Source organism: Pteronotus mesoamericanus, unplaced genomic scaffold (assembly GCF_021234165.1).
Source record: "Pteronotus mesoamericanus isolate MK-2021 breed Mesoamerican mustached bat unplaced genomic scaffold, CSHL_Meso_final contig_32, whole genome shotgun sequence".
NCBI classification, from domain to species: Eukaryota; Metazoa; Chordata; class Mammalia; order Chiroptera; family Mormoopidae; genus Pteronotus; species Pteronotus mesoamericanus.
In genome coordinates, this window is record NW_026555134.1 from 829,150 (window position 1) to 856,981 (window position 27,832).

Sequence of the window (27,832 nt, forward strand, 5' to 3'; positions counted from 1 at the left end):
CCAACGGCTCTCCTCAGCCAGAGCAGAGGGGCAGCCATCCTTCGTAGCAGGGCTGGGTGCTCACACACGGTGCATGCGTGCCCTTGCTCACCCCGCCTCCTGGACCCTCTTTTCCGTCACCTGCTTGACCCCAATAGCCCTGGAATTTATAATCCTTGCCCAGCCCTAGTCCACATTTTCCAGTGAGCACAAGGAGGCCCGGGGGGCAACTGACTTGTCTAAGAAGCATACAAAAGGAGGTGAGTTGTATTCTAAAACCCACACTTCTAAAGGTAAAATCGGGGATGGGGGGTGGAAAAGGTGTATGGCTTCCTTCACTTCATTACAGTGTGCACATCCTCACCCCGACTAGACCTTTTCTCCCATCCTTCTGACCCGGCAGGAGGAGGCACTAGGACACTGGGTAGCTGGGGCGGCAGGCTGGGGGTGGGAGAGGGAACTGGAGTTGGGGCGCAGACATCTTCAGTTGCCTGAGGCCAGTCCTGTTCCCACGTCCTCCCTCCCCACCCTGAAGCACAAACTGAGATGAAAGCAAGTGGCATTCTTCCTGTCTGTGGTTCATTCTCCACTGGGCTCAGATTTTAATGGGAACACAGGAGCTTATTCACAGCCTGCTCTGTAACTTGGTTTAGGAGCAGAGGCTGTTAGTGGGTGGGACACCAAGGCACTCCTGAGCCTCGTGTCCCTCTGTGTCTGAACTCATTGCCTGCCCCAAGCCCCAGCAGCCAGGGGTGATGTCTGGGAAGTGGCTGGACATTCTCTCTTAGGTTAAATGCCCCAGGATAAAAAGGCAGAGAGGCGTTCCTCTGCCCTCATTCCGCAGCTGAGCCACTGGTACGCCCAGGCCATAAGGCAGGCAGGAGCCCAAGTTCATTGAGCAGAGATCTAGAACCAGTGTCTTTAATTTAAAAAACAAAAACAAAAAATTGGTAACACTGGTTGCCTCCAAAAAGGGAAACTGGAAACACTGATCGCCCTACATACCCTTTTCTTCTTTTAAATAGACTTCATTTTGTAGAGCAGTTTTAGGTTCACTGAAAAATTGAGCGAAGTACAGATATTTACCGTTTACCTCCTACATACATACACACAGCCCTTCCATTATCAAATTGCCCACCAGAGTGGCATGTTGGTTACAACTTATGATCCTACATTGACACATCATAATTATGCAGCATCCAGTTTACATTAGGGCCACTTGTTTTGGATATTTTGTGAGTTTGGACATGTTTAATGACACATACCTACCATTACAGCCTCAAACAGAACAGTTCCGCTTCCTTGGAAATCTGTGTCCTATGCTCTTTTTAAAGAACACATTTCAAACATTCTTCCCAGCTCAGATCCTGGGGAGCCCTCCCCCGGAGGAGCTCAGCGCTGCACGGAGGGAGGAGCGGGCTTGCTGACGCAAGGGAAGGTTTGCGTTTCCTCTACCGTCTTTACTCCCTGATACGTGAGCAGTTGTCTGGATAGAAGTGAGGGAGAAAAGTAGTCCAGGTAATCCATGAATTGTTCTGCTCACCAAGGGTTTACTGTTACAAAGCCCCAGTCAACAACTGGTTTCAAACACGGCAGCATAACACTTCCCACCATAGCAAGGAGGGACCAGATCAAGCGGCGGGGCTCCTCTTTGGGGCAGGAATATGGACCCCCTTCTCCTTTCTTGTTGAAAAAATGAAACCATAGGCACCAGTAAAGCTTTTCGTGTAACCAAACTGAACCTGTCTATTCAGACCTTCTACCCCTTTCAAGAGATTCTTAAAGCAATTCTAGTTTTGAAAAGTTATGTAAACCTCATTGATGCTGAGTACATTAACCATAAAATAAGCATTTCGGGGTTTTGCAGGGAGGTAACGAAGCTAAGGGCTTCACAGATGAAGACAATCCTGGCAGGGCTGAGCTGGATAAATGGGCACTGCCTCTAATATTTCTCTTTATCTTTTTCCGTCTGTAATTTTGACCTGTTGACCCGGAATTTGACCAAAGAGCTAAAAAGGTTCAAGACCGACAGACCAGTCTGTAACACCTGAAATAGCCTGTTCTCAAAAGCATGTCCCAGAAGCGATAAGCAAATGTTAGTCTTCTCTATGCAAGGCAAACTGCTGAGGCAGAAAGCAAAATACCAGCAAGGACGCAGGCAGCGAAGGCCTCATCTGGGCAGGATGTGAAATGTCAGGCCATTAGGCTTATATTTTTACTGCAGTGGTTGCAGGATGGGGTTGATGTGGGAATGAAAAATAATACTGACTCGGGAGAATTCCTCCTTTTTTTTTCGGCTTTAAGTACTGACACCCACTCACCAGGCCTGGAAACCAGCAAAAGTGACACGGGCTTCTCGGGGGAGCCCTCGTTTCCCCTGGCCTCCTTTCCTGGCCGTCAACAAAGGCAGAAAATGCCCCGTCAGCACCAGTCGGTGCCTGCCAGCGGCGGAGACGTGGTTCTCGTTCCATCTGGCTACGGTGCAGAACTGCGGTCCCACCCTAAGGTAGGGAGCTCAGAGGTCCTCCAATAATCGACAGAGCCATGGAATCAGAAAGACAACATGAAGCAATCAAGGTGAGAGAAAAACCCAGAGGCATATACTTCCTAATGATAAACCATAGTTCATACGTGGCATTTGACAGGTATTTGTATTTTCAGTATTCTCCCAAGTCCACTAAGTATATGCATGGATCTCTGCATTTTTCTATACAGAAATTCTGGTTTCAACCTACATTCCCCATATAAACTAATCTACTCCAAAACTTAAACCCAAGACTTTTAGTAGCCAAGGCTGTTAAAAACAAAAGGATGCAGGCATTACTCTGACTAGCGAGAAATGCCCACTAATATTCAAATATGCTTTTACAGCTGGGAGGGAAGCTTGAATGCTTCCGTGGCTCCCTCTGCCCCGGGACCTCTCTGCGGACATACTGAGGAGTGACATTAGCACCAGGCACTGCCACAGAGGCGGCGAATTTATAACCAGAACATGGGTCCGGAGCCACTGCCTTCATCAGTGACACCATTCCAACGCGTCTTCACGTTGGCAGCCTCGCCTGGTCGAGATCTCAGGCAGGGTCCTAGGAACCTGGGGGTGCAGTGGGGGAATCAAGCTGTAAACTTCAAACACTAGAGCTCAAACATCATGGTCCTTGAGGTCCGGGTTCTACATTCTCTTCCTGGAATCCTTGGGCCACCTTCCTTTTGCTCAGATTTGCTCTTCCTCGTCCTGTTAAGGAGCAAAAAGTCAGTTTGAAGGCAGCACCTCAGGTAGCCAGGGACCTCCTTCTCCCCCCTTGCACATTCTTGAGACTTGAGTCTTGGAGGAGAAAGGTGAAAAGTGAAATCACACAAACACACGCTTGGTTCTACTCAAACTATAAACTTTATTATATTTTACTTATCATTCATCCAGAACATGATGCATACACACTTGACATCATCTCATTTGTGAAATGATACAGTGCACATAAAGCCTCTTGCCTTTGCGCTAGACCCTCGTGTGCCCAGCAGACTCTCAGCGTGACTTGAACGTGAGCATGTCGGGCACCAGCAGAGCTGTCCTCACGTCTGAGCTGTCACAGACTTGCTGGAGTTAGATGGGTCGAGACTGACACTTAGGTTGGATTTTAAGTTTCTAATTTTACATTTTTAATTACAGTTTGATTGTTTTACAGCCTACTTTAAAATCAAAACGTCATCCACTCATTCTACTACGATCAGTCTGAGAACGGTATATGTCATACACGATGCCATACTTCAAATCAAACTGACAGGAGAGCAGTTTCCAAGATCACAGCTCAGGAAGGACTGGGAGAGTGTTCCATTGCTCCATCATGCTCCGTTTTCCCCATAACCTGTTCCAGCCTGGGAGACAAGAGCGTGCCCTCCTCAGACAGATGCGGAAGTGGAAGGAAGTGCTTTGTGCTTAAAGTGGAGGCCAGAGCTGAAATGCCCCTCTTTAACCTTGTGGTACATGTGCCCCTCCCCTCCTGGGAGGGGAAACCGTTGGCATTAATAAGGCTCACCAAAACCCATGCTTCACTAAAGTTAAGAACAATGTAATAAAGGATATTGAAAGGGTGCAGCCACAGCCTATGGCTGCCTGCTATCGTACAAACCTGTATGCTGGCGAGCTTCCCCAGCACCGTGGCAAAGCTCTCTTGCCCAGAGACTGTGACCCTATATCCACAACGGTGGACAAGAAACAAATTCTAAAGCTCTAGAAGTATAACAGAGTAGTTTGTGAAGGAAACTAAATGCCATCATGAACCTCACCTGCGTGCAGATCAAGCCGAGTAGGGAAAACCGACGACAGAATTGGAAAGAAATCCTCAGGATGCACAAATTTGATCAAGGGCACAGCTCATAAAAGTGCCATTAATTTGGAATTTTCCTATAGGAAGTTTAGGAAACATGCCAACAGCAAGAAATGAGATGACTTCAGTGCCAACAGCCTGACCTATTGGCACCAAAATCAATGTTCTCAAAAGAAAAGATCCTTGCTTTCTCTGGGCCCAAGAGAGCTGTGGGAGAAGACTTCCCAAGACACAGGCAGAGGCTGGAGGAAAGCAGCCCAGGACGGCTGGCACGGTTTGAGAGCTTGGACTGCAACTTGGAGACTCCAGAAGAGAGGCTGTGACACTTTAAACCAGCGAAAGCTGAATCGCAACACTTTTAAAATTTGGACTCTTGGATCTCGTACACTACAGTAAAAACAGATGTAGTCCTCCAAACCTCTGTGCGCCTATGTTGTGATGTGGGGTACAGAGGAGTCCTTCAGGAGGAGCAGAAAGCGGAGGTGACGGAGGGGCTGCTGGAGGGGAAAATCTCCCCATTTTGGATGCTGGCAGCAGAGTGTTGAAGAAGTGGTTCCAGTCACCAGGCAGGAGAGCACAGCCACTGCGGTTGCCCGCTTCAGCCCAGGCGGGCGCTGGGGAGAGATGCACTTATCAGCGGGAGAGAGGGAACCTCCATCGAACTGGCCAGATTGAACTTACCAGGTGATGGGGTTTTTGTTTGTTTGTTTGTTTCTACAGCCAGAGCCCCCCCCCAAAGCAGCCTGAGTATAGGGATAAAAAGGAAATTAAAAGAATTCATCTATCAATGTCCTTCCAAATAAAAAAAAAAATTCTTTATTATATTTTTAAATCACAGAACTCCAGGCTGAATATCATTACACACACACACACACACACACACACTCTCTCTCTCTCTCTCTCTCTCTCTCTATTAATTTCTGGAGATGTCTACAATACTCTGTCTCAAAATTTGGCTGAGTTATGTCTCAGGGAAAATTTCCAGTTCAACCCCACACACCAACTTGGAGTAAAAAGAAACACGGTAGTATTTTGGTTTTAGCCACAGTTCCAAAGTGCTATTATAGATAGAAAATTTGTTGGAGGTCATTGTTGCTGGGTTAGAGCAAGAATAAGAATGATGCATACACAGTTCTGGGTGTGGTTAAAATGTGAATCTATATGCCTCCTGACCTGCAGGCTTTGTTCTCTTTCCCTTTAATTGTGTTGCTTTGTTTCTTTCTACAGCGGTTGCCTTACAGTTTTAATAAAAATGTATCTTCCGTTCAGAATCACACTGGAGAGCAGGTAGTTTGAATGAGCAGTACTATTACATATTAAGTTACTGAGCCTGCAATTGACAAATTTTAACTGGTGTTACAACTCAAAATAAATATTATTTCAAGGTAAATACGCAAATTACTTGGCTGGCTGATGAAATGCTTGATCTTCTTAAAATCATAATTACAACACGGACTTCTGCTTCATGCTGTATTCCAAGACAAAAATCAGGTAACCTACATCTTCACAATGATTCACAGAGCATTCCTTCCTATGTGTCCCCTCAGTGCTGAGAAACGACTCCAGGGCCGGGAGGTTGTAATCCATGTGGCCCGAGTCACTTGGTGCTCAGGTAAAAACTGCCAGAAGTCCCAACCTTGATTAATACCAACTACTTCTTTAAGTCTGATGGTACTTAGGTGGAGGCCCTCACTCAGGGAGAATAAGGATGCAGAATGTAGATGCTAGGGAAAGCTGAGAGGCAAGGACAGCTCTGCTAATCGAGTCAGACGACACAAGGGAACGTAGACAATGAAGCCAGCAACCTTTGAATATATTGTTATCATCTTCAAACCCATATGCTTCTTTTTCTAATCAGGAAGTCAAGGGTGAAAGGAACATTCCCATATATTGCTCACCACTATATTCTTCTTAACGGAAGTGAAGCTATTTTAAGAATATAAAAAGCTTTTCAAGACATCTGTTTTCAGAGACAGACCACATACCAGAAATACTTTTCAGAGTTGGTTTGCTCTAAAGCCTATCCCAAGAACAAGGGCAGCCAACTTTTGTGAGCCACCAAGACATGTTCAGGTGCACATATTTTCACTTTCCTAAAGTTATATGCTATCTTCAAGTCCAACTGTATCTGATATATACATATATATCAGCAAAAAAGGGAAGAATTTTTTTTAAAAACTCCCACGTTGATATTTGTGTAGACTGAAGATAGAGTTTCGGTTGGTTGTTTTTTTATAACCCAGAACACAAATGAAATCAAAATGTCCCTAAATTCACATCTTTAAAAGATCCTTTTCTTCATTCACATGAATTCATCTGAATCGTTGCCATCCTGTAGGAAACAAAAAGGTGAAACCATAAGAGCCTTCAGAATAAATAACTGAATTTGTAAAATTTATAATTAAGTCTTAAGTAACAAGCCTCCTTATGCCTAACTGTCAAGTTCAGAAAAAAAATAGTAAAATAATTAAATTTACTCATCACTTTTCTATCTTAAATTGTTAGCTGTTTAGAAGAGGCAGTTAGCAGCTATGTTCCCTAAGGTGTCATTGCATGGCCTGAATTACACAGCAGGAGACCAGGGATATCCAAGCTGTGCAGTAAGGCCCAAGCGACCGAATGCAGGTGCAACGAGAAAATGCGATTGCTCCTTCAACAAACGCACCGTGTGACACCTTCTGCCAACCCTGCTGCGGATATGCAACAACATCTTGGTCCTAAATTACCCTATTTTGAGCTTCAGAAGTTGTCACATATTAGTGATGTCACAGATGGCTTTTTTTTTTTTTTTTTTTAAAGCAGGAAGTCATTAGGAAGCCACAGCCTAGTTACTAAGTTACCTGGTTTGCCAAGTTTTTGGTAAAAAATCTTACATGATGGTATATAGTATAAATGGGCTGATTTTATTGTGTGGTTTTAAACAAGTCCTAAAGAACAAGTATAAAAGTAGAACCCAAATCCTTTTGGAGATACTGCACACTCTAAGAAAACTGCTTTGAAGGCCAACATTTACTAATAGTGTAAGTTCTGGTACTTTTGATTAAATGTGGGGAACCGCCCTGCCTCGTATCGGGGACTGTAGCCCCGCGTGAGCAAGGGCTGACCTGTAAGTCTCAAGGGGAAAACCAGAATGAAGGCCGACAGGCATGAACCAATAAAGGCGCAGGTGGCCCCCTGGGGAAATCAGGCCTGAAGAAGAATATGTTATTTCCTTTGAAGCCTGTCTTGCTAAGAATAATGTCTCCTAGTTAATTGGGTTAATGTACACTGGATGTTTAGGTTCGAAGTACAAGGTTGTCCTGACCGCCTAGCGTCATGCTGCCTCACACACGCTGATTTAAGAAGACCCTTACGTTCTTGCAGTTCTCACCTGTGAACAATCTCTATTCTCCTTCGACCAACACTATGCGGCACTGACTGAGGAGCTGTGCGTGAGTGCCGTGTGCTCCCTTACCTGCTGAGCTCAGTGAAAGCCGAGGGAAAAAGGAGGCCAAGGCCCCTCTCCTCGGAGAGACTGGCTAGCCTTTTCTCCCCACGCAGATCATGTGTAGGTAGATTTATTTAATCTGTGGCTCCAGGGGACTTTGCGGGACGAGGTCCCCCACAATTGAAAATGTCACAACTTGAACATGTCACTTGTTTCTGTTTCTCTCACTTTCCCAGTGCATAATGCCCAAGTTGTTAGAGAAAGAGAAAAGACTTAGGTTTATAGTTATATATGCTTTTCTCCTTCCTAACAGCTCTTACTTGAGGTGGGCAGGCAAATATGAGACACAGGTAGAAAACAATGGCTTAATCTCCAGTTTCATTTAGTAGTTTTCTGTGCGAGTCTCTTCAATTAGTGCAATAAACTGAGGCCACACATAAAATGCCTTCAATAATAACTGTACAGACAGCACACCAGTATTTGTCTTCTAGGCCAGCTCTAACGCTGTGACCGCCCTAGAGTCCTAAACTGAATAGCACTAGAGGGGTTGAGTCATCCTCTCTCTCTGAGGATTAGCTTTAGATCCAGAACACAGGGAATGGAAAACTCACCAAGATAATTTACTTTGGTGACAATGAGTGCATTACTCCCTATAAATGTTCTGAGATACATTTGCAAAGATTTCTTATGTGTCTGAGAATCTGTATTTTAGGATTATAGTAACTTTTAAATATATATCTGAGATCCAAGACTTTGTTAGGACAATTTTTATATTTCAGATTCCCTTTAACAGTCAATATGTTTTTCAATATAGCAAAACAGGCTTCCTGGCATCCACTTATAACATGATAAGCAAATAAAATGTTAAAAGTAATTGTTTATGGTTCCTGGTACCAAATTTAGAAAGACTAGAAAGAAATTACAGATTGAAGAGAATTAATCTAAATAGGGGAGCACAAACAAAATTAAAGCCAGTTTCAGAGTGGAAGACTAATAGTTTTCCCACTGGTATAAACTAAATTAAAAATTATCTTTCATAAATGCCAGCATTTAACTGAAAATCCACTGATCATGTTGCCAAATTGGGTTATAAAAGGTCTGCATCTCCTTAATGGAAGATAGTTACACGGAGAATTAAAGCTTATTCTTTCAAGTATGGGAGAAAGCTCTAAGAGTCCTTCCTTCCACTGCAAGAAAGAATCAAGACCCAGTGCAGAACGTCCTTGAAACCTGAGCCCGATTCAAACGTGGAGTCAAGAACAGAGGTAGCAAGCGACAGAGGGAGAGGACAAGCAGCAGGGTTAGTGGCCCTTTGGTCTACAAGTCTGATTTCCTAATCTGGGAACTTTTAACATCTGCTGATAATCACATGGTGTTTGTGTATATATGTATATTCATATGTGTGTATGTTGTATGTTTACTTCATAATTCTAGAACAACATGAAAACTTTAAAAATCCATAATGATAGGAATGAAAATGCTTAAAATCATAACATAACGTAGGCGCCAGATTTCTGCTGGAAAGTTGCCCCTAAGTAACAGAAAACTTCAACACGCAACAACTGCCACAGCAAAGACATCAGACTTGGGGCATGTGAAAGACTGCTGTTTAACTGTTAAACTACTTTATGAGTTTTGAGAAATCTAATAGTTTCCAGGAGAGATTAAATACGTCTCATATTTTAACACTGATAGTTGATGGGAAAATAGCTTACGGACGACAGGAATAAGAAATAATAATGACCATTTGTATTCATAGTGACTAAGTCAAAGAAGAACTTTCACACATGCCTGTGTTTGAATTTTGGAGCAGCCCCATGAGGAAGTCTGCCTCCTTTCCACTGCTGATGAATACCCTTCAGAGAGGTTAAATAACTTCCCTAGGTTTATTCAATTAGTTAATGACAGTTTAAGTCTCTAAACCTCAAACTCAAGGCTCTATTTAATTACATATTGCTACTCTGGATTTTTTCAGGAATTATAAAGATACATCTCTGACTCATAAAGAAGCCTCATTAAATATACTTCTTCACAGAGATAGGAATAAAGATACTGTTCTTATTAAATTTAGAAGAATATATAGACATGAAAGAGATGTAAAATCCTATAAACAATTCCAATTCATGCACTATTTAAATACGGGGTTTGACTAGATGACCTTTAAGGGACCTTAAATTCTGTTAATTATTTCCAAGTATTAAAGCAGTGCTGTTTAATAGTATTTTCTGTGATGATGGAAATGTTCTATTTCTGCACTAATATGGTAGTCCCTAGCCACAAGTGGTTTAGTATGACAAAGAAACTGAATCTTTAAATCAGATTAAATTGTAATTAATTTAAATGTAAATAGCCACATGTAATCAGCGCCTAGTGCACTGGAAAACACAGATCTAAAACACATATATGTGAACTATACTATAAAACATTTAATAGAGCAAATATATCCACTCAGTTTCAATTTTGTGCAAAGAACTGTTTAAAATAGCCAGGTGCTAATGCTAAGAAAATCCTTTCGGTACTATATCATAGATGCCATTTCTCTATCTCAGGTCCCAAGGAGCATGAAAACATCCAATGTGGTCACTTAGACTACAGATAAGATCTTAGGGTTAGAACTTGTTTTATTTTTTAATTGAAGGCGGTAATTTTGTTGTCACTCAAGTATAATATAATATAGAATCGACAGTCACATTAGTACAGAACACTAATACATTATAAAGGCTCTTGCATGTCTGCAACTAGAAAGAGGGAAATGAGGACTGGGAAAGTCCTGTGAGTTCTAACAGGCCCACACTTCACAGGAGACAACGTGCGACACCAGGCGACCTACTTAAAAACAAACACCAGGAAGTCCACAAGGAAGGAAGGGCTATGCCTAATAGAATCCACCTGAGTGTCCCATAGCTGCTAAATCACATCAAGCCACATACAACATGTGAGTCAATACTGGTCAGTAACTCAGCGAGTTATTTCAAGGCACAAGATAAGAGCAAACAACTTGAGCATACCTGATTTGAAGACATATTCTCAACTTTCATTAGTGATGAATAGCTCCTGGAAAGGGGGGGAAAAAAGTTTAAAATAAGGTTATACAGCTGGCAAGTATTAGGTGGACGTTACATGTATCCAGGACAGCTCAGGGTCTTTCAAAAAAAAAAAGATGATATTAATCCGTGACCTCAGAAGACTGCAATATAAAAAGGATAAATATCTGTAAACAATAAGATGTACACAGTACTTCACAGTTTACGAAGCGCTCACTAACACTCATTTCACACCACCTCCGTAACTGTGTGGAAGGTGGCCTTACTCAAACGCGGAAATTATTCTATGGCCAAGAGCAGATCTGATTCATCGCTGCAGTATACTGCCCAAACTGTAGATGTAGGAACTCAAAAGAGGAAATGCATCCATACGGGCAGGGTTGTTGGGGCACTCTTCTCAGATGAGGTAGAACCCAAACTGAGCCCAGTAAGTGGGGATGAGTGAGGGGGATGGATCCAGAGAACAGTATGAACAAAGAGTGTGAACAGTAAGTGACAAGAGATGGTATCTGATGACATTTCAAACCAACTCAAGTGGTGTCTGAAAGCAAAGTAGTGGGAAATCTGGCTGGATGTGTGGGGCCCGATTATGTCCGTCTAACTGGCATGAGTTGACACAATGTGATCAGCAAAAAGCCACAGTACACGGTGGAGTAGGGGAGACACATGTAAGAATTGAAAAGTATTTTATTAAATATCCATGGTATATAAGACCCTGTGCTAAGTGAGCCTGGGTGAAGGATGGGATGGGAAGAAAATAGAAAAAGATGACTAAAACAAAGCCTAGCCCCCAAAGGATTTATCAGGAGGGGAAATAAGACCTATTCAGCAACAGGTATGCAAAAAGTTTCTATTAGAAATACACAGAGACAAAAGAGAGATCCTGTAATAGCAGTGTTTTAAAAAGAATAATCTGTAGCAGACAAAAGAGAGGAAGGGAGATTAAAGCAAAGATCACTTAATAATTACAGTATTTATCATTTACTAAGTATCCTTTATTTGCTAGGACCTGGGTTATGTGTTTCATAAATTACTGCTACTCCCCCCAACCACCTCCTAAGGCACTGTATCACACCCACTGAACACACAGGAGGCAGAGCGAGGGAAGTTAGGGAAGTTTTCCAAGTGGAGCAGCTAGGTTTTGAACCCAGGTCTGTCTCCTAAGTCCACACTCTTGCCCTCATGCTCCAGTCAACTGCAGTATCCCAACTTAAGAGCTGTGCTGGTCGGAAGGGGTAGATCTGAGAGGAATCGACAACAACGTCAAGGTTTCTAGTGTGGCTGAAATAACGCTACAACTGAGAGAAATGAGAAAATGTTGCGATGAAGATGTGCTTGGTTTGGGACATATTAGTTTTGAAGTAATGGTGAGACATGCAAGTAAATATGAACTATAAAAACTGAAAACTGAGGACCAGAGGGCAGGAGAATTGTCACAGAGACAGAGAGCAAGCTGGGAGAAGACATCCAGAGAGATGTTAGTAACAGTAAGTGGTATCTGCAAGAAATAAGTGAACAGATAAGATCAATAAGCTGCATGAGCAGAAAGAGAAAGACATGTTGATTAAAAAGTGGTTAGAACAGAAAATCTCAACACTGGTGGCATTTTCAAATCACCTGTGAAGATTAAAATATATTCAGATGCCCCACTGTGGATATCTACAACCTAGGTTCAAGAACCACTGGGTCTAAATTCCCACTTACATGAAGTAACACCCACTTTACCCTTTTTTAGGTCACACGTTCTTCTGAGCTCCATCCATCCCATTCATCCAACTGCCTATCTGACATTTGTTTGGATGCCTCAAAGCTATTTTCGTATTTGTATATCCGCACTAATTCACAGTCTTCCCCACTACCCAGAATGGTTGGGGTCTTTCCAGTCCACCCCCCAGCTCAAAGAATCGCATAGCTTCCCATTCCACCTCACAAACCAGAAACCCAGGAGTCATCCTTTCCCCGTCTCCCTCTAATCCAATCAATCTTCATTCAAATCCTGTCCTTTTATGTACAAAATCACTTGTCATTGGTTCACATCTCTCCACCTCCACAACTGCCTTCCAGGTGGACAGCTGCAACAGCTTCCTAACCGGCCCAGCCACGCCCACCTGGTTCCCTTTCCAATCAGGTCAGTAGAGCAACCTTTCCAAAACACAAACCTTATGCTGCTACCCCTTGCTTAATGACCTCACAAAACTCTCAGGATGAGGACAAACATGGTCACTGAGGCCCTGCATGGACTGGCACCTTGAGCCAGTGACCCTGCAGGCCAGCTGCTCCCGACATGGGGGGCCTGTTTGAGTCCTGTGTTTTGCCTCGCTCCCTCTCACACAGGGTTTTGCACACACAGTTCCCTCTGCTCAGAGCACTCTTTCCATCCCACCCCCACGTTCTTTAACTAGCAGTTTCGATGTAGCTCACGAACCACTGTATCAGGGAAGCTAATCTCTGTTCCTTATTCATCCATGATATACTGACTACTCACTCACTGCATATGCAAAGCACTGGTCATATATAAGGGGACACAAGGATGCATATAAGCGCTTCTTTGAAAGAGCTTATCATTAAAATGAGGAGCTATGGTACCCGGCATTATTTACAGAAGGCAGCAGTAGCAGTGTGTCAGAGATCAAAAGCAGCTACCACTAGAAGTCATTTCCACATCACACTATCATCCTTTCAATCAATGGTCTCACCGTGACCCCTGGCTACATGTTGCCACCAAACTCATCATCCTTACCAGTCTTCTTCTTCCTGACATCCCAAGAAACCAACAGTGTCTCCTTATCACTTACAACATGAAATTTTGGACTGAACAAAACCTTTTATTCTTTTTATTTCCCTATGTATGACCTTGACTCTGGCCTTGCCAACTTGTTCCTTCTTGCCTCACAGGCAGCGTGGTATAGCAGAAGCATGGACTTCAGGAGCACAGACTTGAGTCTGAATTCCTGCTCTGTCATTTTATCAACTATAAGCTTTCACCTATCACACATGTACCTCCTTGCTGAAGTAATCTTTGCCCCCAAATCAAGTTCATGCCAATGTTCAAGCTGATGATACATGAACCTGTGTGACTTGCCGTTTGACCTGGGTCTTGTACTTCCCTGACTCCAATCGCCTGAGCCTTCGATTGCAATGCTGACCTCCCAGGCTCCCACTTGGATCATCCCTGTCTCAGGGAGCCAGTCCCTGCCCTTTGACTTTTCTGCTCTGTTACTCACGTATCCTCTATTAACTGCATTTCCCTGACTCTTCTTTCAATATCCACAAGGCTTGATTCTGATGTTAATAAAAGTTTGCTACAATTACACAAAAGCTCAGTTAGGAGAACACAAAATTAACATAGAGCAGGTAAGCGCTCCCTGGATTATACCGCTGGATGTAACCACTGAGGACTCATAAGCACTTTAGTATCACAATGTGCTGGGCTCCTACACGACCTGCAGGGCGAGCTAACGCCCCTGTGCTAACGGTCCTGTTTGGTAAATTATACTCTTTGCATATCAATAAATAACACTCCCTGTACTGTAATTGTGTGACCAAAAAAACCTTTTTGTTCAACATGCCTGGGCTGAGACGAGATGTTCAGAAATGCCTGACCATACACTGCCCGTTATTCTTATCGCACAACGCCCTTGCTTGACCACTGGTCGGCCAACCATTCAAAGCCCAGCTGGCCACACCGATCGGAAAACAAATGATGTAAGTTTGTGGTCTTGTTTCCCCTTGCAAACCATTTCTTCAATCATTAGCTCCTTATAGCTTCTGCCTTTAAAAACCTTGCCCTATCCACCTGCCTCCCTCCCTCCATCCCATTTTGGAGTGTTTTCTTGGTTCATATGAGGGGCTACATTCCCTGGTTTGCAAATCATTGTCTGAATAAAATTTTTAAATTTCTCTAAAGAATCCTTTGGACTTTTGTTTACACCACAAATTCAACTACTCAGATGGAACAACAGTCCTGTGACACACTGAAGGCGGCCATGGACACTCTTCCCTAGCTTGTCAGGAAGAGACGGCATCCTCTGCAAGTTTGGTGTGCTGTGTCTGCCCATCACCTGCACTAGTATTAATATTTCTCTTTACATGGACTTTACACCCACTCCTTTTTCACACTTTGCCTAGCTCTAAGCAATAACATCCATTACATCAGAGGTATGGTGTGCTATTTTCTTCTCATACTCATTAAAATAATTACTTAACTATTAAAACATGTCCTTGGACATACCACCAAAACTCATCTCATGTGATATCAGTGATATTCTTATCATGCTTGGAGTGATTTGATCCTGAGCTGACTGTCAATTTATGATATGAGTAAATAAATAATAAAACAATCACTCTAAAACAAAACAACAAACCTGATGGTGTCTTTGGGGGTCTCAAAGGTACTGGCCTAAAGGACTTCTCCAAATGCGCACTCTCTAAAACCAAATGTAGGCTGAATGAAAGATGATCTGCTTCTCTAACTCTCCAGGCAAGATCACCTCTAAGGCTCCAAAGACTTTCAAAATCTATGTTGAGCCTCTCCTTCTACTTTCTCTGAACTCCATGGATGGCTTCCAGCCTAACAGGCACGGAAAGAAAACAGTATGTGGCTTCTTCCCTACACCCAGCCCTGTACAAAGAGTCTCTACACTGAAGTCCCACTGGCCCTTAGGCTGACAGGGCAAATGTGCGCTAAAGAGCTAACGAACAATATAGGTAAGTGAGAATGTGAAGTCTAAGGAAAGGAAAACTTTCATTATTGTTTAAATGAATAAAATGATTAACAGAAGGTGTTAATATACTACTATCTAACCTTCCAACAACTCCAATGTTTCTAAAAACTACCTAAAAAAGGATGAGCATCATGTAGGCCTGTTTACATGACTGCAATTTCTGCACACTGAGGACCAGGGATGAAGTGCTCGTTTGCAAGAACGAGACGGGGCTCGAAGGGCTACTGCTCTTTAATCAGAGAAGGAGGGCAGCGCCTTCTCTGCTGTGGGCTTTGCTCCGTTCACCTCTGAGCGAAGGGGCTGATGGATATGATCCTGACTGGAGCTCAAAGAACCCGGACTATACAAGACACTTCCATCCATTTTTCCCCCCACTAGAAACTAGAATAAAAAGCTTTCTGTCATTCTTGTTCAAAAAGTTGGAATGGCGTCCAGAGTAGTATAAATAAGTTTTAGAATTGGACAGACGTTGGAATGTAGCTCTTTTAGACACTGGGCTAAGTACTTTTTCACTGAAATCATATGGAAACACTGGGGATATTGCCTGGGATAAGAATATTTTCTTGATTTATCTGTAGAATCCCCAGAGACTCAAAAGTCAATTTCTTAAGCAATTGTAACAATTAAAGTGGACATTCCTTACCAGATGGTTCAAATGAAAGAATCAATAGTTGGTGAAATTCAATGGTATTTTCATTGTCAAAAAGCCAAGTGAAAGACTTTAGAATGAGATTTTATAGGCATATAGCATTTGATTTCTTAGGTGGAAGAGTCAAAGCCAGAAATTAAAGTGATGCCAGCACTAGCGATGTAAACACACAGTATAAAACATCAGAAACCTAAATTTGTTGTTGGAATTTCACAAAAGCTGCAGAACACAGCGTGCCAACAGCGGCTCCACACATGCCAAGCAAACCTTTGATATGTCACCACATCGGTTCCTCGGTTCCTCGGTTCCTCATGTTATAGCCCTGCTTCACATTCTCCTACTTTCGGCAGCATGTGGAAGTCATTTTTGTGGCACATGTTTCACAGAAATAAACACACCAACTGTTTTTGGTTTTCTGAGGCCCATGATAATTTATTAAAAATAAAGCAGAAGGGATAAAACTGTGTAGGAAAACATGGACTAGAAAACCAACTTTCAGTTTATTCCACTTACATGTTCCTTTTTACATACATGGACCAGAGTGATGTAAAAATTTGCCTGAAGAAACAAATGGAAAAACTACAAGTGTCTCGGACAGCTTAGAAAACGGGAATGATTAACAGTCCAGGTTCCAAGGAAACGGGGGTCAGAACATGGCAAGACAGCTCATTTTGATACTATACCAATCCCAAAGGTAATAACACACCAATACCTCTTTTTCTTTTTCTTTTTGGTATACTTCATACATAATATCTATGGACAGCTGTGAAAAAATCTAGGAATTCTGTGACCAGACGTCACAGGGTCAATTTCCTTCCTTCACAAAGGAAAACAAGGGGACTCTTCGGGTAAAGAACTATACATCTGTACAGATGTAGCGTGGTAGGCAGAATAATGGTCCTACGTAAAGATGTCCACAGGCTAATCTCTGGGCCCCATGAATGTTACCGCATATGGAAACAGGGACTACTTTGCAGATGTGATTAAGGATCTTAGATGGGGAGATATTACGGATTATCTGGGTGAACCCAATGTCATCATGTTGGAACTTAAAAGCAAAGAAGCTATGATCAAAGACGGGGCTATGATTATGGAAGAAAGGCCAGAGAGATGCAATGTTGCTGGCTTTGAAGATGGAAGAAGGGGTCAAAAGCCAAGAAATGTGGGCGGCCTCGAAGGGCTGGAAAAGAAAACAGACTGTCCCCTAGAGCCGCAGCAAGGAACAGAGCCCAGCCGATGCTTGGACTTAGCCCAGTGAGAACCACATCAAACTTCTAATATACAGGACTATAAAACAGTGGACCTATGTTGTTTTAAGCCACTAAATTTGTGGTAATTTGTTATAATAGCAATAGAGAACTAATACAGACAAGTATTCTAATGGTCTTATACACTAAAATTTCAGAATCCAAACGGTATTTTAACTATTTATTATTTTAAAATGCAGTGTTTTGGAGCAGACCTCACTACATTAATTGCTTTAAACTTTGAAAATGTAAAAAAGAGGTTTTAAAAACAACTTTTCAGAGTTACTAGCACTGGCCCTTAGAGCTAAGATTTTTTTTAAAATAGCATAGCTAGTTAACATTAAACACTTAATATAGCATCATTTCTTTTCCAGAAGATTTTTACAAACCAAGCTCTGAAGATTACCTATGATAGTTATTCCAGAATAATATAAGCTATTTTATTTTATACACGCTCCTATCCTGCCACTATAGAAGGGCAATTCACTTGATGAACACATTCATATAAATGTCTTTTTAAGTCATTTAAAGCTCTGAGCTTTTTTTGTCCCTTCCTCTACCAGCATATCATTCTTTTTTTTTTTTTCTTTCGTGTATCATTCTTTAAGGCTAATTCCTGATTAAAATCACAGTGAAGCCTCTTCAAAGTCAGTACTAATACCATAGCTCCAACATACCTAAGTTCGTCCATTTCCCTCTTCTTCTTCATCTCTTCCTTTTCTCTCCTCTTCATTTCCTGAATCTGGGCTTTCTTCTCATTCCTCTCCTCACGGTCTCTGCATTCCTTCTCTGCTGCTAGGTCTGGGAACCGTTCTGTTTTAGTCTTTTCTAATCGGTTCAAGATCTCATTCACTTTCTTCTCCACTGTCACAATTTTTACCTTTGAGGGAGAGAGGGGAAAAAGTACTGAATCTTTACTATATGATTATCCCCCAGAATGGGGGAGAGAGGCTTTCCAGAAGCTTAGCAACCCAGTTTAACTCCCTTTAGAAAACATACGTCACATGCTGAGAACTCAACAACAGAGGCGTCAGACAGAAAAGATGACGCTCCACTTGATGGCAGGACCCCGCCTCCCTCAGTGGCGCAGAACACTTACGTCCTTCTGCCTGTGAAAGCCTATCTGTCCCACATCCATGTCGGCTGTTTTCTTCAGGTTGGACCATGGAGTGTACACCACATTAACATTGTTCATCTTGCAGCCTGCCGAGAGAGACTGTCTTCATTCAACGTGCGGGCAGGATGGCACTGAGCAAAGTGTCAAATTTACCCACTGGCAAATGACCATAACCCAACAAGAAGCTTAGAAAGAACAAGGCATCAAGTGTTTCAAACCACAAAATACTTAAAAAAAAACCAAACAAACCCACAAAAGGCAAATGGTAAAGCTGACAAACACAGCTCAAGCGACAGTATTACAGTGGGAAGCAGGGGTCCATGGGTTCACTTCAGGGACTTCTGAGACGCCCTAAAATTGAATGCAAACTTATAATATGCATTTTTTTACAGAGAAAGTGTAAGAACAGGTTTTTTCAGATTCTCAGAGGAGTCCTTGATCCAATGAATGTTAAGAAGCAAGACAAAGCAAAAAGTCACGGCCTGGATTCAAGAGACCTGCACTGTGTTCTGGCCCTGCCACACACCAGCTGTGCCACTTTGGGCAGGTCTGCGTGGCTCTCGGAATCCCATCTGAAACACGAGGAAACTGAACCAGTCTAGTAAAAATTTTTTTTTTCCTTTTACCACTGGAACCTCTTTTACCAAAGAAACATACCACGGTAATCAAAGCAGAGACGCCCCGGATGAAAGGGACGCCTGGCGCCCTGTTGACGCCCCGCCTCTCCCCTCGCCGCCCCCACCTCCGTTTCCTTTCCCCACCGACAGCCTCCCAGGCAGCCTGAGGAATCACAGTTTAATTGCTGGCCCAACACCCTTTAAGGCCCTTCAAAGTTAGATGACAATATATTTTACAGTTTATTAAATCACTACATACATGGGCGAAATCTGATGACCACCACCTCACTTCACTTATGAAGTATTCTTGCCTGAAAATTCACGGTTACCCTACTCAGTAGGAAGTACCGGGCCAAGCCATACCGTGGGATAGTCTACAACTGGTCTTCACTCTAAAAGTATCGATGTCTTGAAAGACAAAGAAGTGTCTCCAGATAAAAGGAGACCAGAGACATGACAAGTAAATGCAACACATGATTCTGGATCATAAAAGATGCTACAAAGGGACAGTAGTGGGACACTGAGAAAACATATACGGACTGTACATCAGGTATTTGATCCACATTAAATTTCCTTAATTGATTACTGTAATGCAGTTACTTAAGAAAATGTCCTTGTTCTCAGGACAGAAATGATGGGTTATGATCTACAATCTTCTTTTATATGATTCAGCTAAAAAAGTTAATCATGAGTGTGTTACAGAGAGAAAGGAAATAAATATGGAAAAATTGTTGAATCTAACGGGAGAGTATATGAGAGCTGTGCTCTTCTGGTTACTTTTCTGTAGGCTTGAGATTGTTCAAAATTGAGTTTTAGACAAGGGCTCCTGCCTTCCAAGACTAAAGGAGGGCAGAAAAGTACATAAATAACTGCAGTTAAAATTAGAACTCATCAAATATTGGGAAGGGACAGGTAAAATGCTAAGGTGATACTGAGGGGGAAGTGGTCACTCAGAGCTGGAGAAAGGGAAAGGCTCCACAAGAGGTTAATACAGCTTGGTGGGTAAGACAGAAGACTTTTAAAGTCAGACTGTCTGGCTTCCAATGCAGCCTCTCCTGCATGTCAGAGCTCTGATACCTTGGGTAAGTTCCTTAATTCTCTTTAAGCTCTGCTTCCCCATCTATAAAATGACAATAATAATCTCTAATTTAGTAGGGCTGATAAATGGAATAGTTTGCAAAGTGCCAGGCATATAATTAACATTAAATGTCAGCTATTACTACAACTATTATGTAGACCTTGAACCTTAGCCTGGATGTGGACTTGTGATGACTGACAAGGAGAACAAAATTGAGAACAGAGGGAAAGATACAATCTTGTACCACGTAACATTTCGGTCAATGATGAACTGCCTATGACAGTTGTCCCGTGAAATTATAATGGGGCTGAAAAATTTCTATTGCCTAGAGATGTATAAATGACATCAGGAAGGAGATGCTCAAGAGGTTCATCCATGACTTCCAAGAGTTTGCCAAGGGTGAGGAGGTTGCAAAAATCAACAAGGCTGTGGTTGAGGTGGCAACCAACTTCAACCTGGGCGTGGATGAGGGTGACACTGAGGAGCTCCTAGAGGTGGTTCCTGAGAAACTGACTAATGAGGAGCTGTTGGAACTGGAACAGCAAAGCACAGCTGAAGGAGAGGCAAGAGAACAGGAAGCTTCAGAATAAGAAAATGAAGAAGAACCTCCAGGAAAATTCACAGTGAAGGAGGGTTTAGCAGAAGCTTTTGCAAACTTCAGTAAAACCCTTACAAAGTTAGAAAATATGGACCCCCAACACAGAAAGGTTTTCATTAATAGGGAAGAATATTTATGGTGCATTGCCTGCTCATAAGCAAATCTATGCTTAAAAAAAAAACCCCAACAAAACAACAAAAACAAAAAAGAGCAAAAACCATGGATCTTTTTCTGAAAAGAGTGGCATCTCCTCAAGAAGAGCCTCAGGCAGGTCCTTCAGGAGGCGGTCCCGGGGAAGGCAGTGATATCATAGGAGATGACAGTTCTGTGCCTGTTATTGCCCCTGAAGACCCTCCTATGGGACAAGACATGGAGGTGGAAGACAGCGATATTAATGATCCTGACCTGTGTAGCCCTTGGCTCATGTGTGTATTAGTGTCTCCGTTTTTAACAAAAAGTTTAAAAAGTAAAAAAAAAAAATTTCTTTAATAAATTAAAAATGGAAAAAAGCTTATAGAATAAGATTAAAAAAGCAAATATTTTTGTACAGCTGTACAATGTGTGTTTTGAGCTGTTATTACAAAGAGTCAAAAGTTAAAAAACTGAAAAGTTACAGTAAGCTAAGGTTACACTGAAGAAAAATATTTTTTTATGAACTTAGTGCAGCATAAGTGCACAGTGTTTATAAAAGCCAGAGTAGTATACAGTAACATTCCAGGCCTTCCCTCTCCACGTGGCCTTCACATTCATTCGCCCAATGATTCACTCAGAGCAACCCCAGTCCTGAAAGCTCCATTCATGGTAAGTGCCCTATACAGGTTTACCATTTTTTATCTTTTACACATTTTTTTTACCTGTACCTTTTTTATGTTTAGATACACCAATACTTGCAATTGCATTACAGCTGCCTACAGTATTCACTACGTTAACATACTGTACAGGTTTGTAGCCCAGGAGCAATAGGCTACATGTGCAGTAGGCTGTACCATCTAGGTGTGTGTAAATTCAGTGTATGATGTTTGTACAACGACAAAATTGCCTAACGATGCATTTCCCAGAACATATCCCCATCATTAAGCGACACATGACTGTATAAGCAAAAGCACAAGGTAGAAAAACAGCAAATATTTGCTTTGGCTGGTGTGTGAAATATGTGAAGGGAAAAAAAGAGTTCTGTAGTCAGATCAAAGTTGCTTAAAATGCCAGCTTTAAGAAGTTTGGACTTAATTGTACAGACAAGGTGGGGTGTCATGAAAAGTGTCTAAGCTTTTAGAAAGTTTAATCTGGCAAGAGAGTATAAGATGAATATAAAACAGGATCACCAGATTCTATGAAGACAAACAAGTTTAACCCCAATTTCCTTGATTCTGAATGCTGAAGGTGGTCAACCATGGAGGAAAATATTTTAACTACACAGTGCCACAAATGGAGTGTATGTAGTGAATCTCATGGCAGATACTGTTCTTCACTCCCAGCACCATCTGCCATTCCCTCACAAGAGTGAGCCTCTTCGGCCCAGCTCCTCTTCCTGCTAAGTGAGCCATGGCTGTGAAAGATGGAAGAAGAGAGAAGAGTAATTCTGTGTCAAGACTCTTCCTTCCTCTTTTCCTGTTTTCTATAAAACTAGTCATCTGTAAAGAGACTAAGAAGAAAGAAGCTGGGCCAAGAAGCTCCTTTAATCAAGTCACATCTGCGAGCCAGGGACTCAAGAGGTTGCAACACACAAGGAAAGAAGATAACGATGGTTTTAATTTACACCATTTTTACTGTCAATAACTGAGTATCTTAACTGGAAATCTTAAGACACTGTTCTATTCATGAAAATGGAACGTCCTGCCCTGGCCAAGTGGCTCAGTTGGTTAGAGCATTGTCCCGTACACCAAAAGGGTGAGGACTGAAAATTTTAAAAAAAGGAATGTTGTAAAACTAACTGCAATTTAATGATTTATGAAGTTAAAAGTCAGTGGTTTCATATAAGACTTCCATTTTCCTGAAACATTAAAGCTGCTTGAGTTAGACTCAGCACACACAGTGTAAGTGACAGAGAAGAGGGTATACCCCCCAGCTCCTGGTACCTGCTATTGGCTATGTGTCTGCCCCATGCTCATCTTCTACCCAAACCTATTTCTTTCCAACCTTCTGGATCTTTCAGCAACTTCATATCAAGCCAAACTTACCTCTACCCTATCTAGGTCTATGTCCTATACCTAAAACCCAATCTACTAACTCAAATGTTCTAGCAGAACACCATCTCCTGGCTCCCCTTCTCAACTCCCACCTCCGCTTCCATAACTGTCCTCCTTCACGCACACTGCTATTGACAGATTAAGTCTCGTACCGTAGACAAGCACCAAGCCCAGTATTACAGGCCCTTCCTAAAACACTTACCACCAATTGTTCTCAAGCCCTCTGCAGCTTAGACTCACCTGGAGAGCACTGGCAGCAGCTGAAGCTCCCGACTACCCCACACCAGATAAAGGAGACTCTCTGGGGGATAAAGATCAACTGATCTGATACTTTCCCAGTTTACAGGGAGGAAAAAGTTAGGGAGAAAGGAAGAAGAAAAAGCAGGAAAGAGTGATTTGGAGACTTGAGTTCTAGTATCAAATGACAAATAATGGAAATGAAGATATGAAACAACATTAAAAATAAAGCCATGAGACACATTTTTTGCTTAGCTATTAAGATAATTTGATTTCCAAAAGTCTCTCTACAAATAACCTTAAGGGTAGGCAGGTATAGACAACCTACTATTCCATATAAGAAAAACAAGGCAAAAAAGAGTTGAGATAGGGCCATAAACATCAGAGGGGTGGGGAGATTAGTTTTTAGTTCTTTAATAGGTGGCAGAACTGCCATCTTAAAGAACATGTTAGTCCTCTGACTCAAGCCAAAGTCAGGAACATGTTCCCTAAAATGCAATCCATTTCAGACATGGAGAAATCAGTGTTAATTCTGAAAACACTTCTAGGAAAACTGACCTTGGATGCTATTGGCCTTCACAAGATGGGCACAGTCCATCAATACTTCCTTTGGAATGTCTTCTATCTTCTCCCCCTGAAACACAAAAGTAAACCAAATGGTCCAGCACTTTATTGCTGATCAACACTAGAGCACTCACTGGGCTTTGCTGTCTTACCCGGCACAACTTTATTATAAGCAGAGGATCTTCAAATATATTTCAGAACACTGAAAACTGAAGTCCATTACAGGAACATTTTAAACTAAGAGAAGGCAGTAATATGGAAAATACTGATACCTAAGTGAAAAATACAAACAGAGGGTATAAAAGAAAACTACCAAAATATTAACTATAATTATGTCTGAGTAATTTCTCTCTTCTTCTCCTTACTTCTAGAAACATTGTGGGGAAGGTTTCTAGACAACTGGACGTCTTCTTAGCCAAGGTCCCTTATGACCTTCCTCTCAAAGAGGCATAGTGTTGAATCTCAGACATTTAGTGGGTCATCTATCCTCAGCCCTAATCAGGAAGCAAGGTCTTGGTGTGTTAAATAAAACCATCCACAGTAAGGGAGGAATAATATTGATTCTTTCCTCTACAGACACTGTATCAAAGTCAAAGCTGAATAAGCAAAGCCATTCCAGAAGAACAAAAATATTTCAGAGGCAAGAGCAAATGGAAATCAACTCAGCACTGACTCCTACTAGGCATGGGATTACAGAAGCACTTCTGTCTGGGAATGAAATGTTCTACCTACATAAATATTTTAGATAAGTTAAATGTATTCCAATATATTTCTACATTTTTTATGCTTATATTAAATGTTTAAAATGGGAATCTCTCAAATACATAAATTTTGACCCAAAACTACATGATTAAAATTTGTCACTACTTCAAAGATGTATCTGGAACCCTGGCTAGGTAGCTCTGTTGGTTATAGTGTCATCCCAATATGCCACGGTTGTGGGTTTGATCCCTGGTCCGGGTACATACAAAAATCAACCTATCAATGCATAAATGAGTGGAGCAACAGATGTCTCTCTCTCCTTTTCTCAATACATTTTTTAAAAATTGAAAAAAATAAAAAGAAGGTGTACCTCATCCTGTGCAATTCGCTGACCACATAGAGGATTCTGAATTTAATATCTTGACAGTACAATGTCATCATTATGAATATTAACCATTATACTAGACTATAATACAGTAATAGTGATGCCTTCAGGGGCTTCTACAATACACAGGAGCTGATCAACCTATGCTAAATAAATCAAAATGAATAATTAAAAAACGAAGCAATCGCTACCAGTTTTTGAGCACCCACCACATGCCAGGTAGTACATAAACAGGCATATGAAATGGATAGCAAGTACTGCCCTCACTTTACCAATGAAGAAAGTGAAGCCTAGTGAGGTTGAGCAACTGGGCTGAGGTCCTATATATCCAGCTGAGTGACGGAGCTGAGAGATGAAGCCAGGGCTAGAACCATGCTCTAAGAACTCGCCCCAGAGTGTGGTGCTTATGGAGTTCTTGTAAAACAGTTTCTTGGCCTCGATGTCAGGCTGTGTCCTAATAACCCTCCTTACTACCTGAGGCAGTCACTATTCCTGCAGCAATCTCCAATTCCTGTTTTGCAACTTCTAATATAGTATGAACAGGAAAAAAACCTCATTCAGCCTAGCATTATGCACAAAGTCAGAGTAAAGACACAGAGTGGAGAGAGTCTAAGGTACTCTCAAGATGTAAAGGTCAGAATTTTAACTGTGGGCTTTGTGTCATCTCTGTTAAAAAGATAAGAAACCTCTAGATAAGTGAGATAGTTTCTATGGGTTTTTAAAAATCAAAGGCCTAGGACAGAGTTCAGCTGAACATCTATGCTCTTCAAGGTTTGGGTTGAATTCAATAAAAAAAGAATTAACACATATAATGCTTAGCAATAATGATTCTAAGTGCCTGAGATAGGCAAGCTCCTTTAATCCTCACAAGGAGCCAATAAAATAGGTACTGTTAGCTCCCTTTTACAGATGACAAAATGGGCCCAGTTAAGTAATTCACTCAAAGTCACCTAGCAAGGAGCAGAGCCAGGATTCAAACCCAGAGTCTGGGTTCTGAACCACTTAGTCCTACTGCATGTCCAGCACTTACTTGGTACCTACTAGGCACAAAGGGCTATGCCGTTTATTGCAGGAGATGAACCAGGTAAGAATTCCTTAAAGAGAATATATTTTTATTGAGCACATCATGTGCTTCCAAAAGAAAATAACATTAAAACTTCTATTCAAACAAGCACCATATTTTGCAGTCTATAATGCACACTTTTTGGTCCAAATTTTTGAAGGAAAAATAAGGATGCGCTTTATACGTGGGTATAATGATTATATACCATGGGCATAATGGGTATAATAATCACATGTATAATGTGCACCAAAATGTGGGTGCACATTATACACGGTAAAATATGGTAATAACTGGTGGTAAGGTGAACTTGGGACAATCACCGTTATTTCCATTTTCTAACACAGCAGAACCCAAAGGAAAAACTTTAATGTGAACCAAAAAGAAAGGTGGTAACACTATGCTATTTTTTCTAAACTTTAAATAGTTCCCAAATGTCAAGAAGTGGCTTAGGAGAATTCAGGACTGTATTCTAGCACCGAGTTCATAATCTTTGTCTTTTCCTGGATAGTGCAGTTCTCAAAAACAAAAGTATAAGATGGAGTACAATGTTCAACCTTGCTAGCAAATTAAGAAATGCATATTATAGCCATAATGAAAAAGCATCATATATTTACTAAAATGGTCAAAAGGTTGCGTTGTTTTTTTTTAAATTATAAAATTCCTCAAAGTGTTTGGAAAATCTATAATTATTAGATAGTACTTTAAATTAGCAGAATACTTTCAGAAAGCAATCGGGCATAAAAAGAGTTACCAAACTGTTTAGATCTTTTGACTCAGTAATTCCATTTGAGACTTACTATAAAAAATAATTTGGAAAACCAAACAAACAAACAGAAAGCACTTCATAAAAAGATATTTCTTGCTGGAGAGTCATAATGCTTAAAACTGTAAATAACCTAAATTTTGATATAAGCTTTCATTTATTGTGGCATATTGCCAACTCAAAGCAGTCAGCCAAAAAAAAATACATATCTATATAATAATAATAATAATAATAATAATAATAAGAGTAACATGAAAAAGTTCATAAACTGTCCATTTAAAAGTAATGCAATCAACCAGGGCATGCCAGGATGGAACATTGAGTGAGACAAAAGAATCTAATCTTATTACAAAAGTATGACACAGTATCACTGAAGGAGGTTGGGGCAGGGAGCAGGGAGGGACTTAAAAGTAACTCTGAAAAACTGTTTTGACTGGAAACTGTAAGGCAAAAAAAAAACCCAAAACACTGCACACCAACACTGTGCATTAGTTGATAAAGTTATGTCGTATGGGAATGTGGGTTAACAGGTCTGAAACCACTTGCACGCATATTGGAGTTAAAGAGAGAAGCAAAGTGACGGTGGGTGGGCGGTGGGAGAGCCAGGCTGCTCGCTGTCTGAGGAGGAACTTGCAGATGAGTGAGGAGGAAAGGCTGGAATGGATCTGTCAGACACATTTGTCTGAGCCCGTGTTTAGCTTAGTGGGGACAGACAGGGAGAGATACAGAAGCAACCGGGCAGATGAGCGTACGCACGGGTTAGACACACACGTGCTTCCTAGCTCTGTGACAGCTTGAGGGGCCTCTGTGCTATCCTTCCCCCAAGCCCCTAACACCAGTCTACGCGTGGCACAAGCACCCGGTAAACCCAATGCAACATACGTGACCAACACTTCTCAAACTGTCAAGGTCATGAAAAACAGGGAAAGAGTGAGAAACTGCCACAGACCAGAGACTAGGCAGGCATGACAACTAAATGCAATGTGGGACCTTGGACTGGATCCTGGAGCAGAAAGAGAAAGTTAATGGAAAAGCTGATGAAATCAAAATAGAGTCTGTAGTTTAGTTGACAGTAATGTACGAATGTTGGTTTCTAGGTTCTGACAAATCTACCATAGTAACGTAAGATG

The 27,832-nt window shown here is 41.6% G+C and overlaps 1 protein-coding gene across 1 annotated transcript in view; it reads right to left on the reverse strand.

Annotated features, from left to right (window-relative positions):
- Positions 1-3,358: 3,358 nt before the first annotated feature.
- CCDC25 (coiled-coil domain containing 25) overlaps positions 3,359-27,832 on the reverse strand; it is a 39,607-nt gene continuing 15,133 nt past the window's right edge. Inside the window, exons 5-9 of the mRNA XM_054576008.1 lie at positions 23,784-23,859; positions 18,492-18,595; positions 18,070-18,272; positions 10,737-10,782; positions 3,359-6,633 (exon numbers count right to left, since the gene is read on the reverse strand). Of these exons, the coding sequence (XP_054431983.1) occupies positions 6,604-6,633; positions 10,737-10,782; positions 18,070-18,272; positions 18,492-18,595; positions 23,784-23,859 (459 nt within the window). The 3' untranslated portion in view covers positions 3,359-6,603. The remainder of the gene's footprint in view (positions 6,634-10,736; positions 10,783-18,069; positions 18,273-18,491; positions 18,596-23,783; positions 23,860-27,832) is intronic.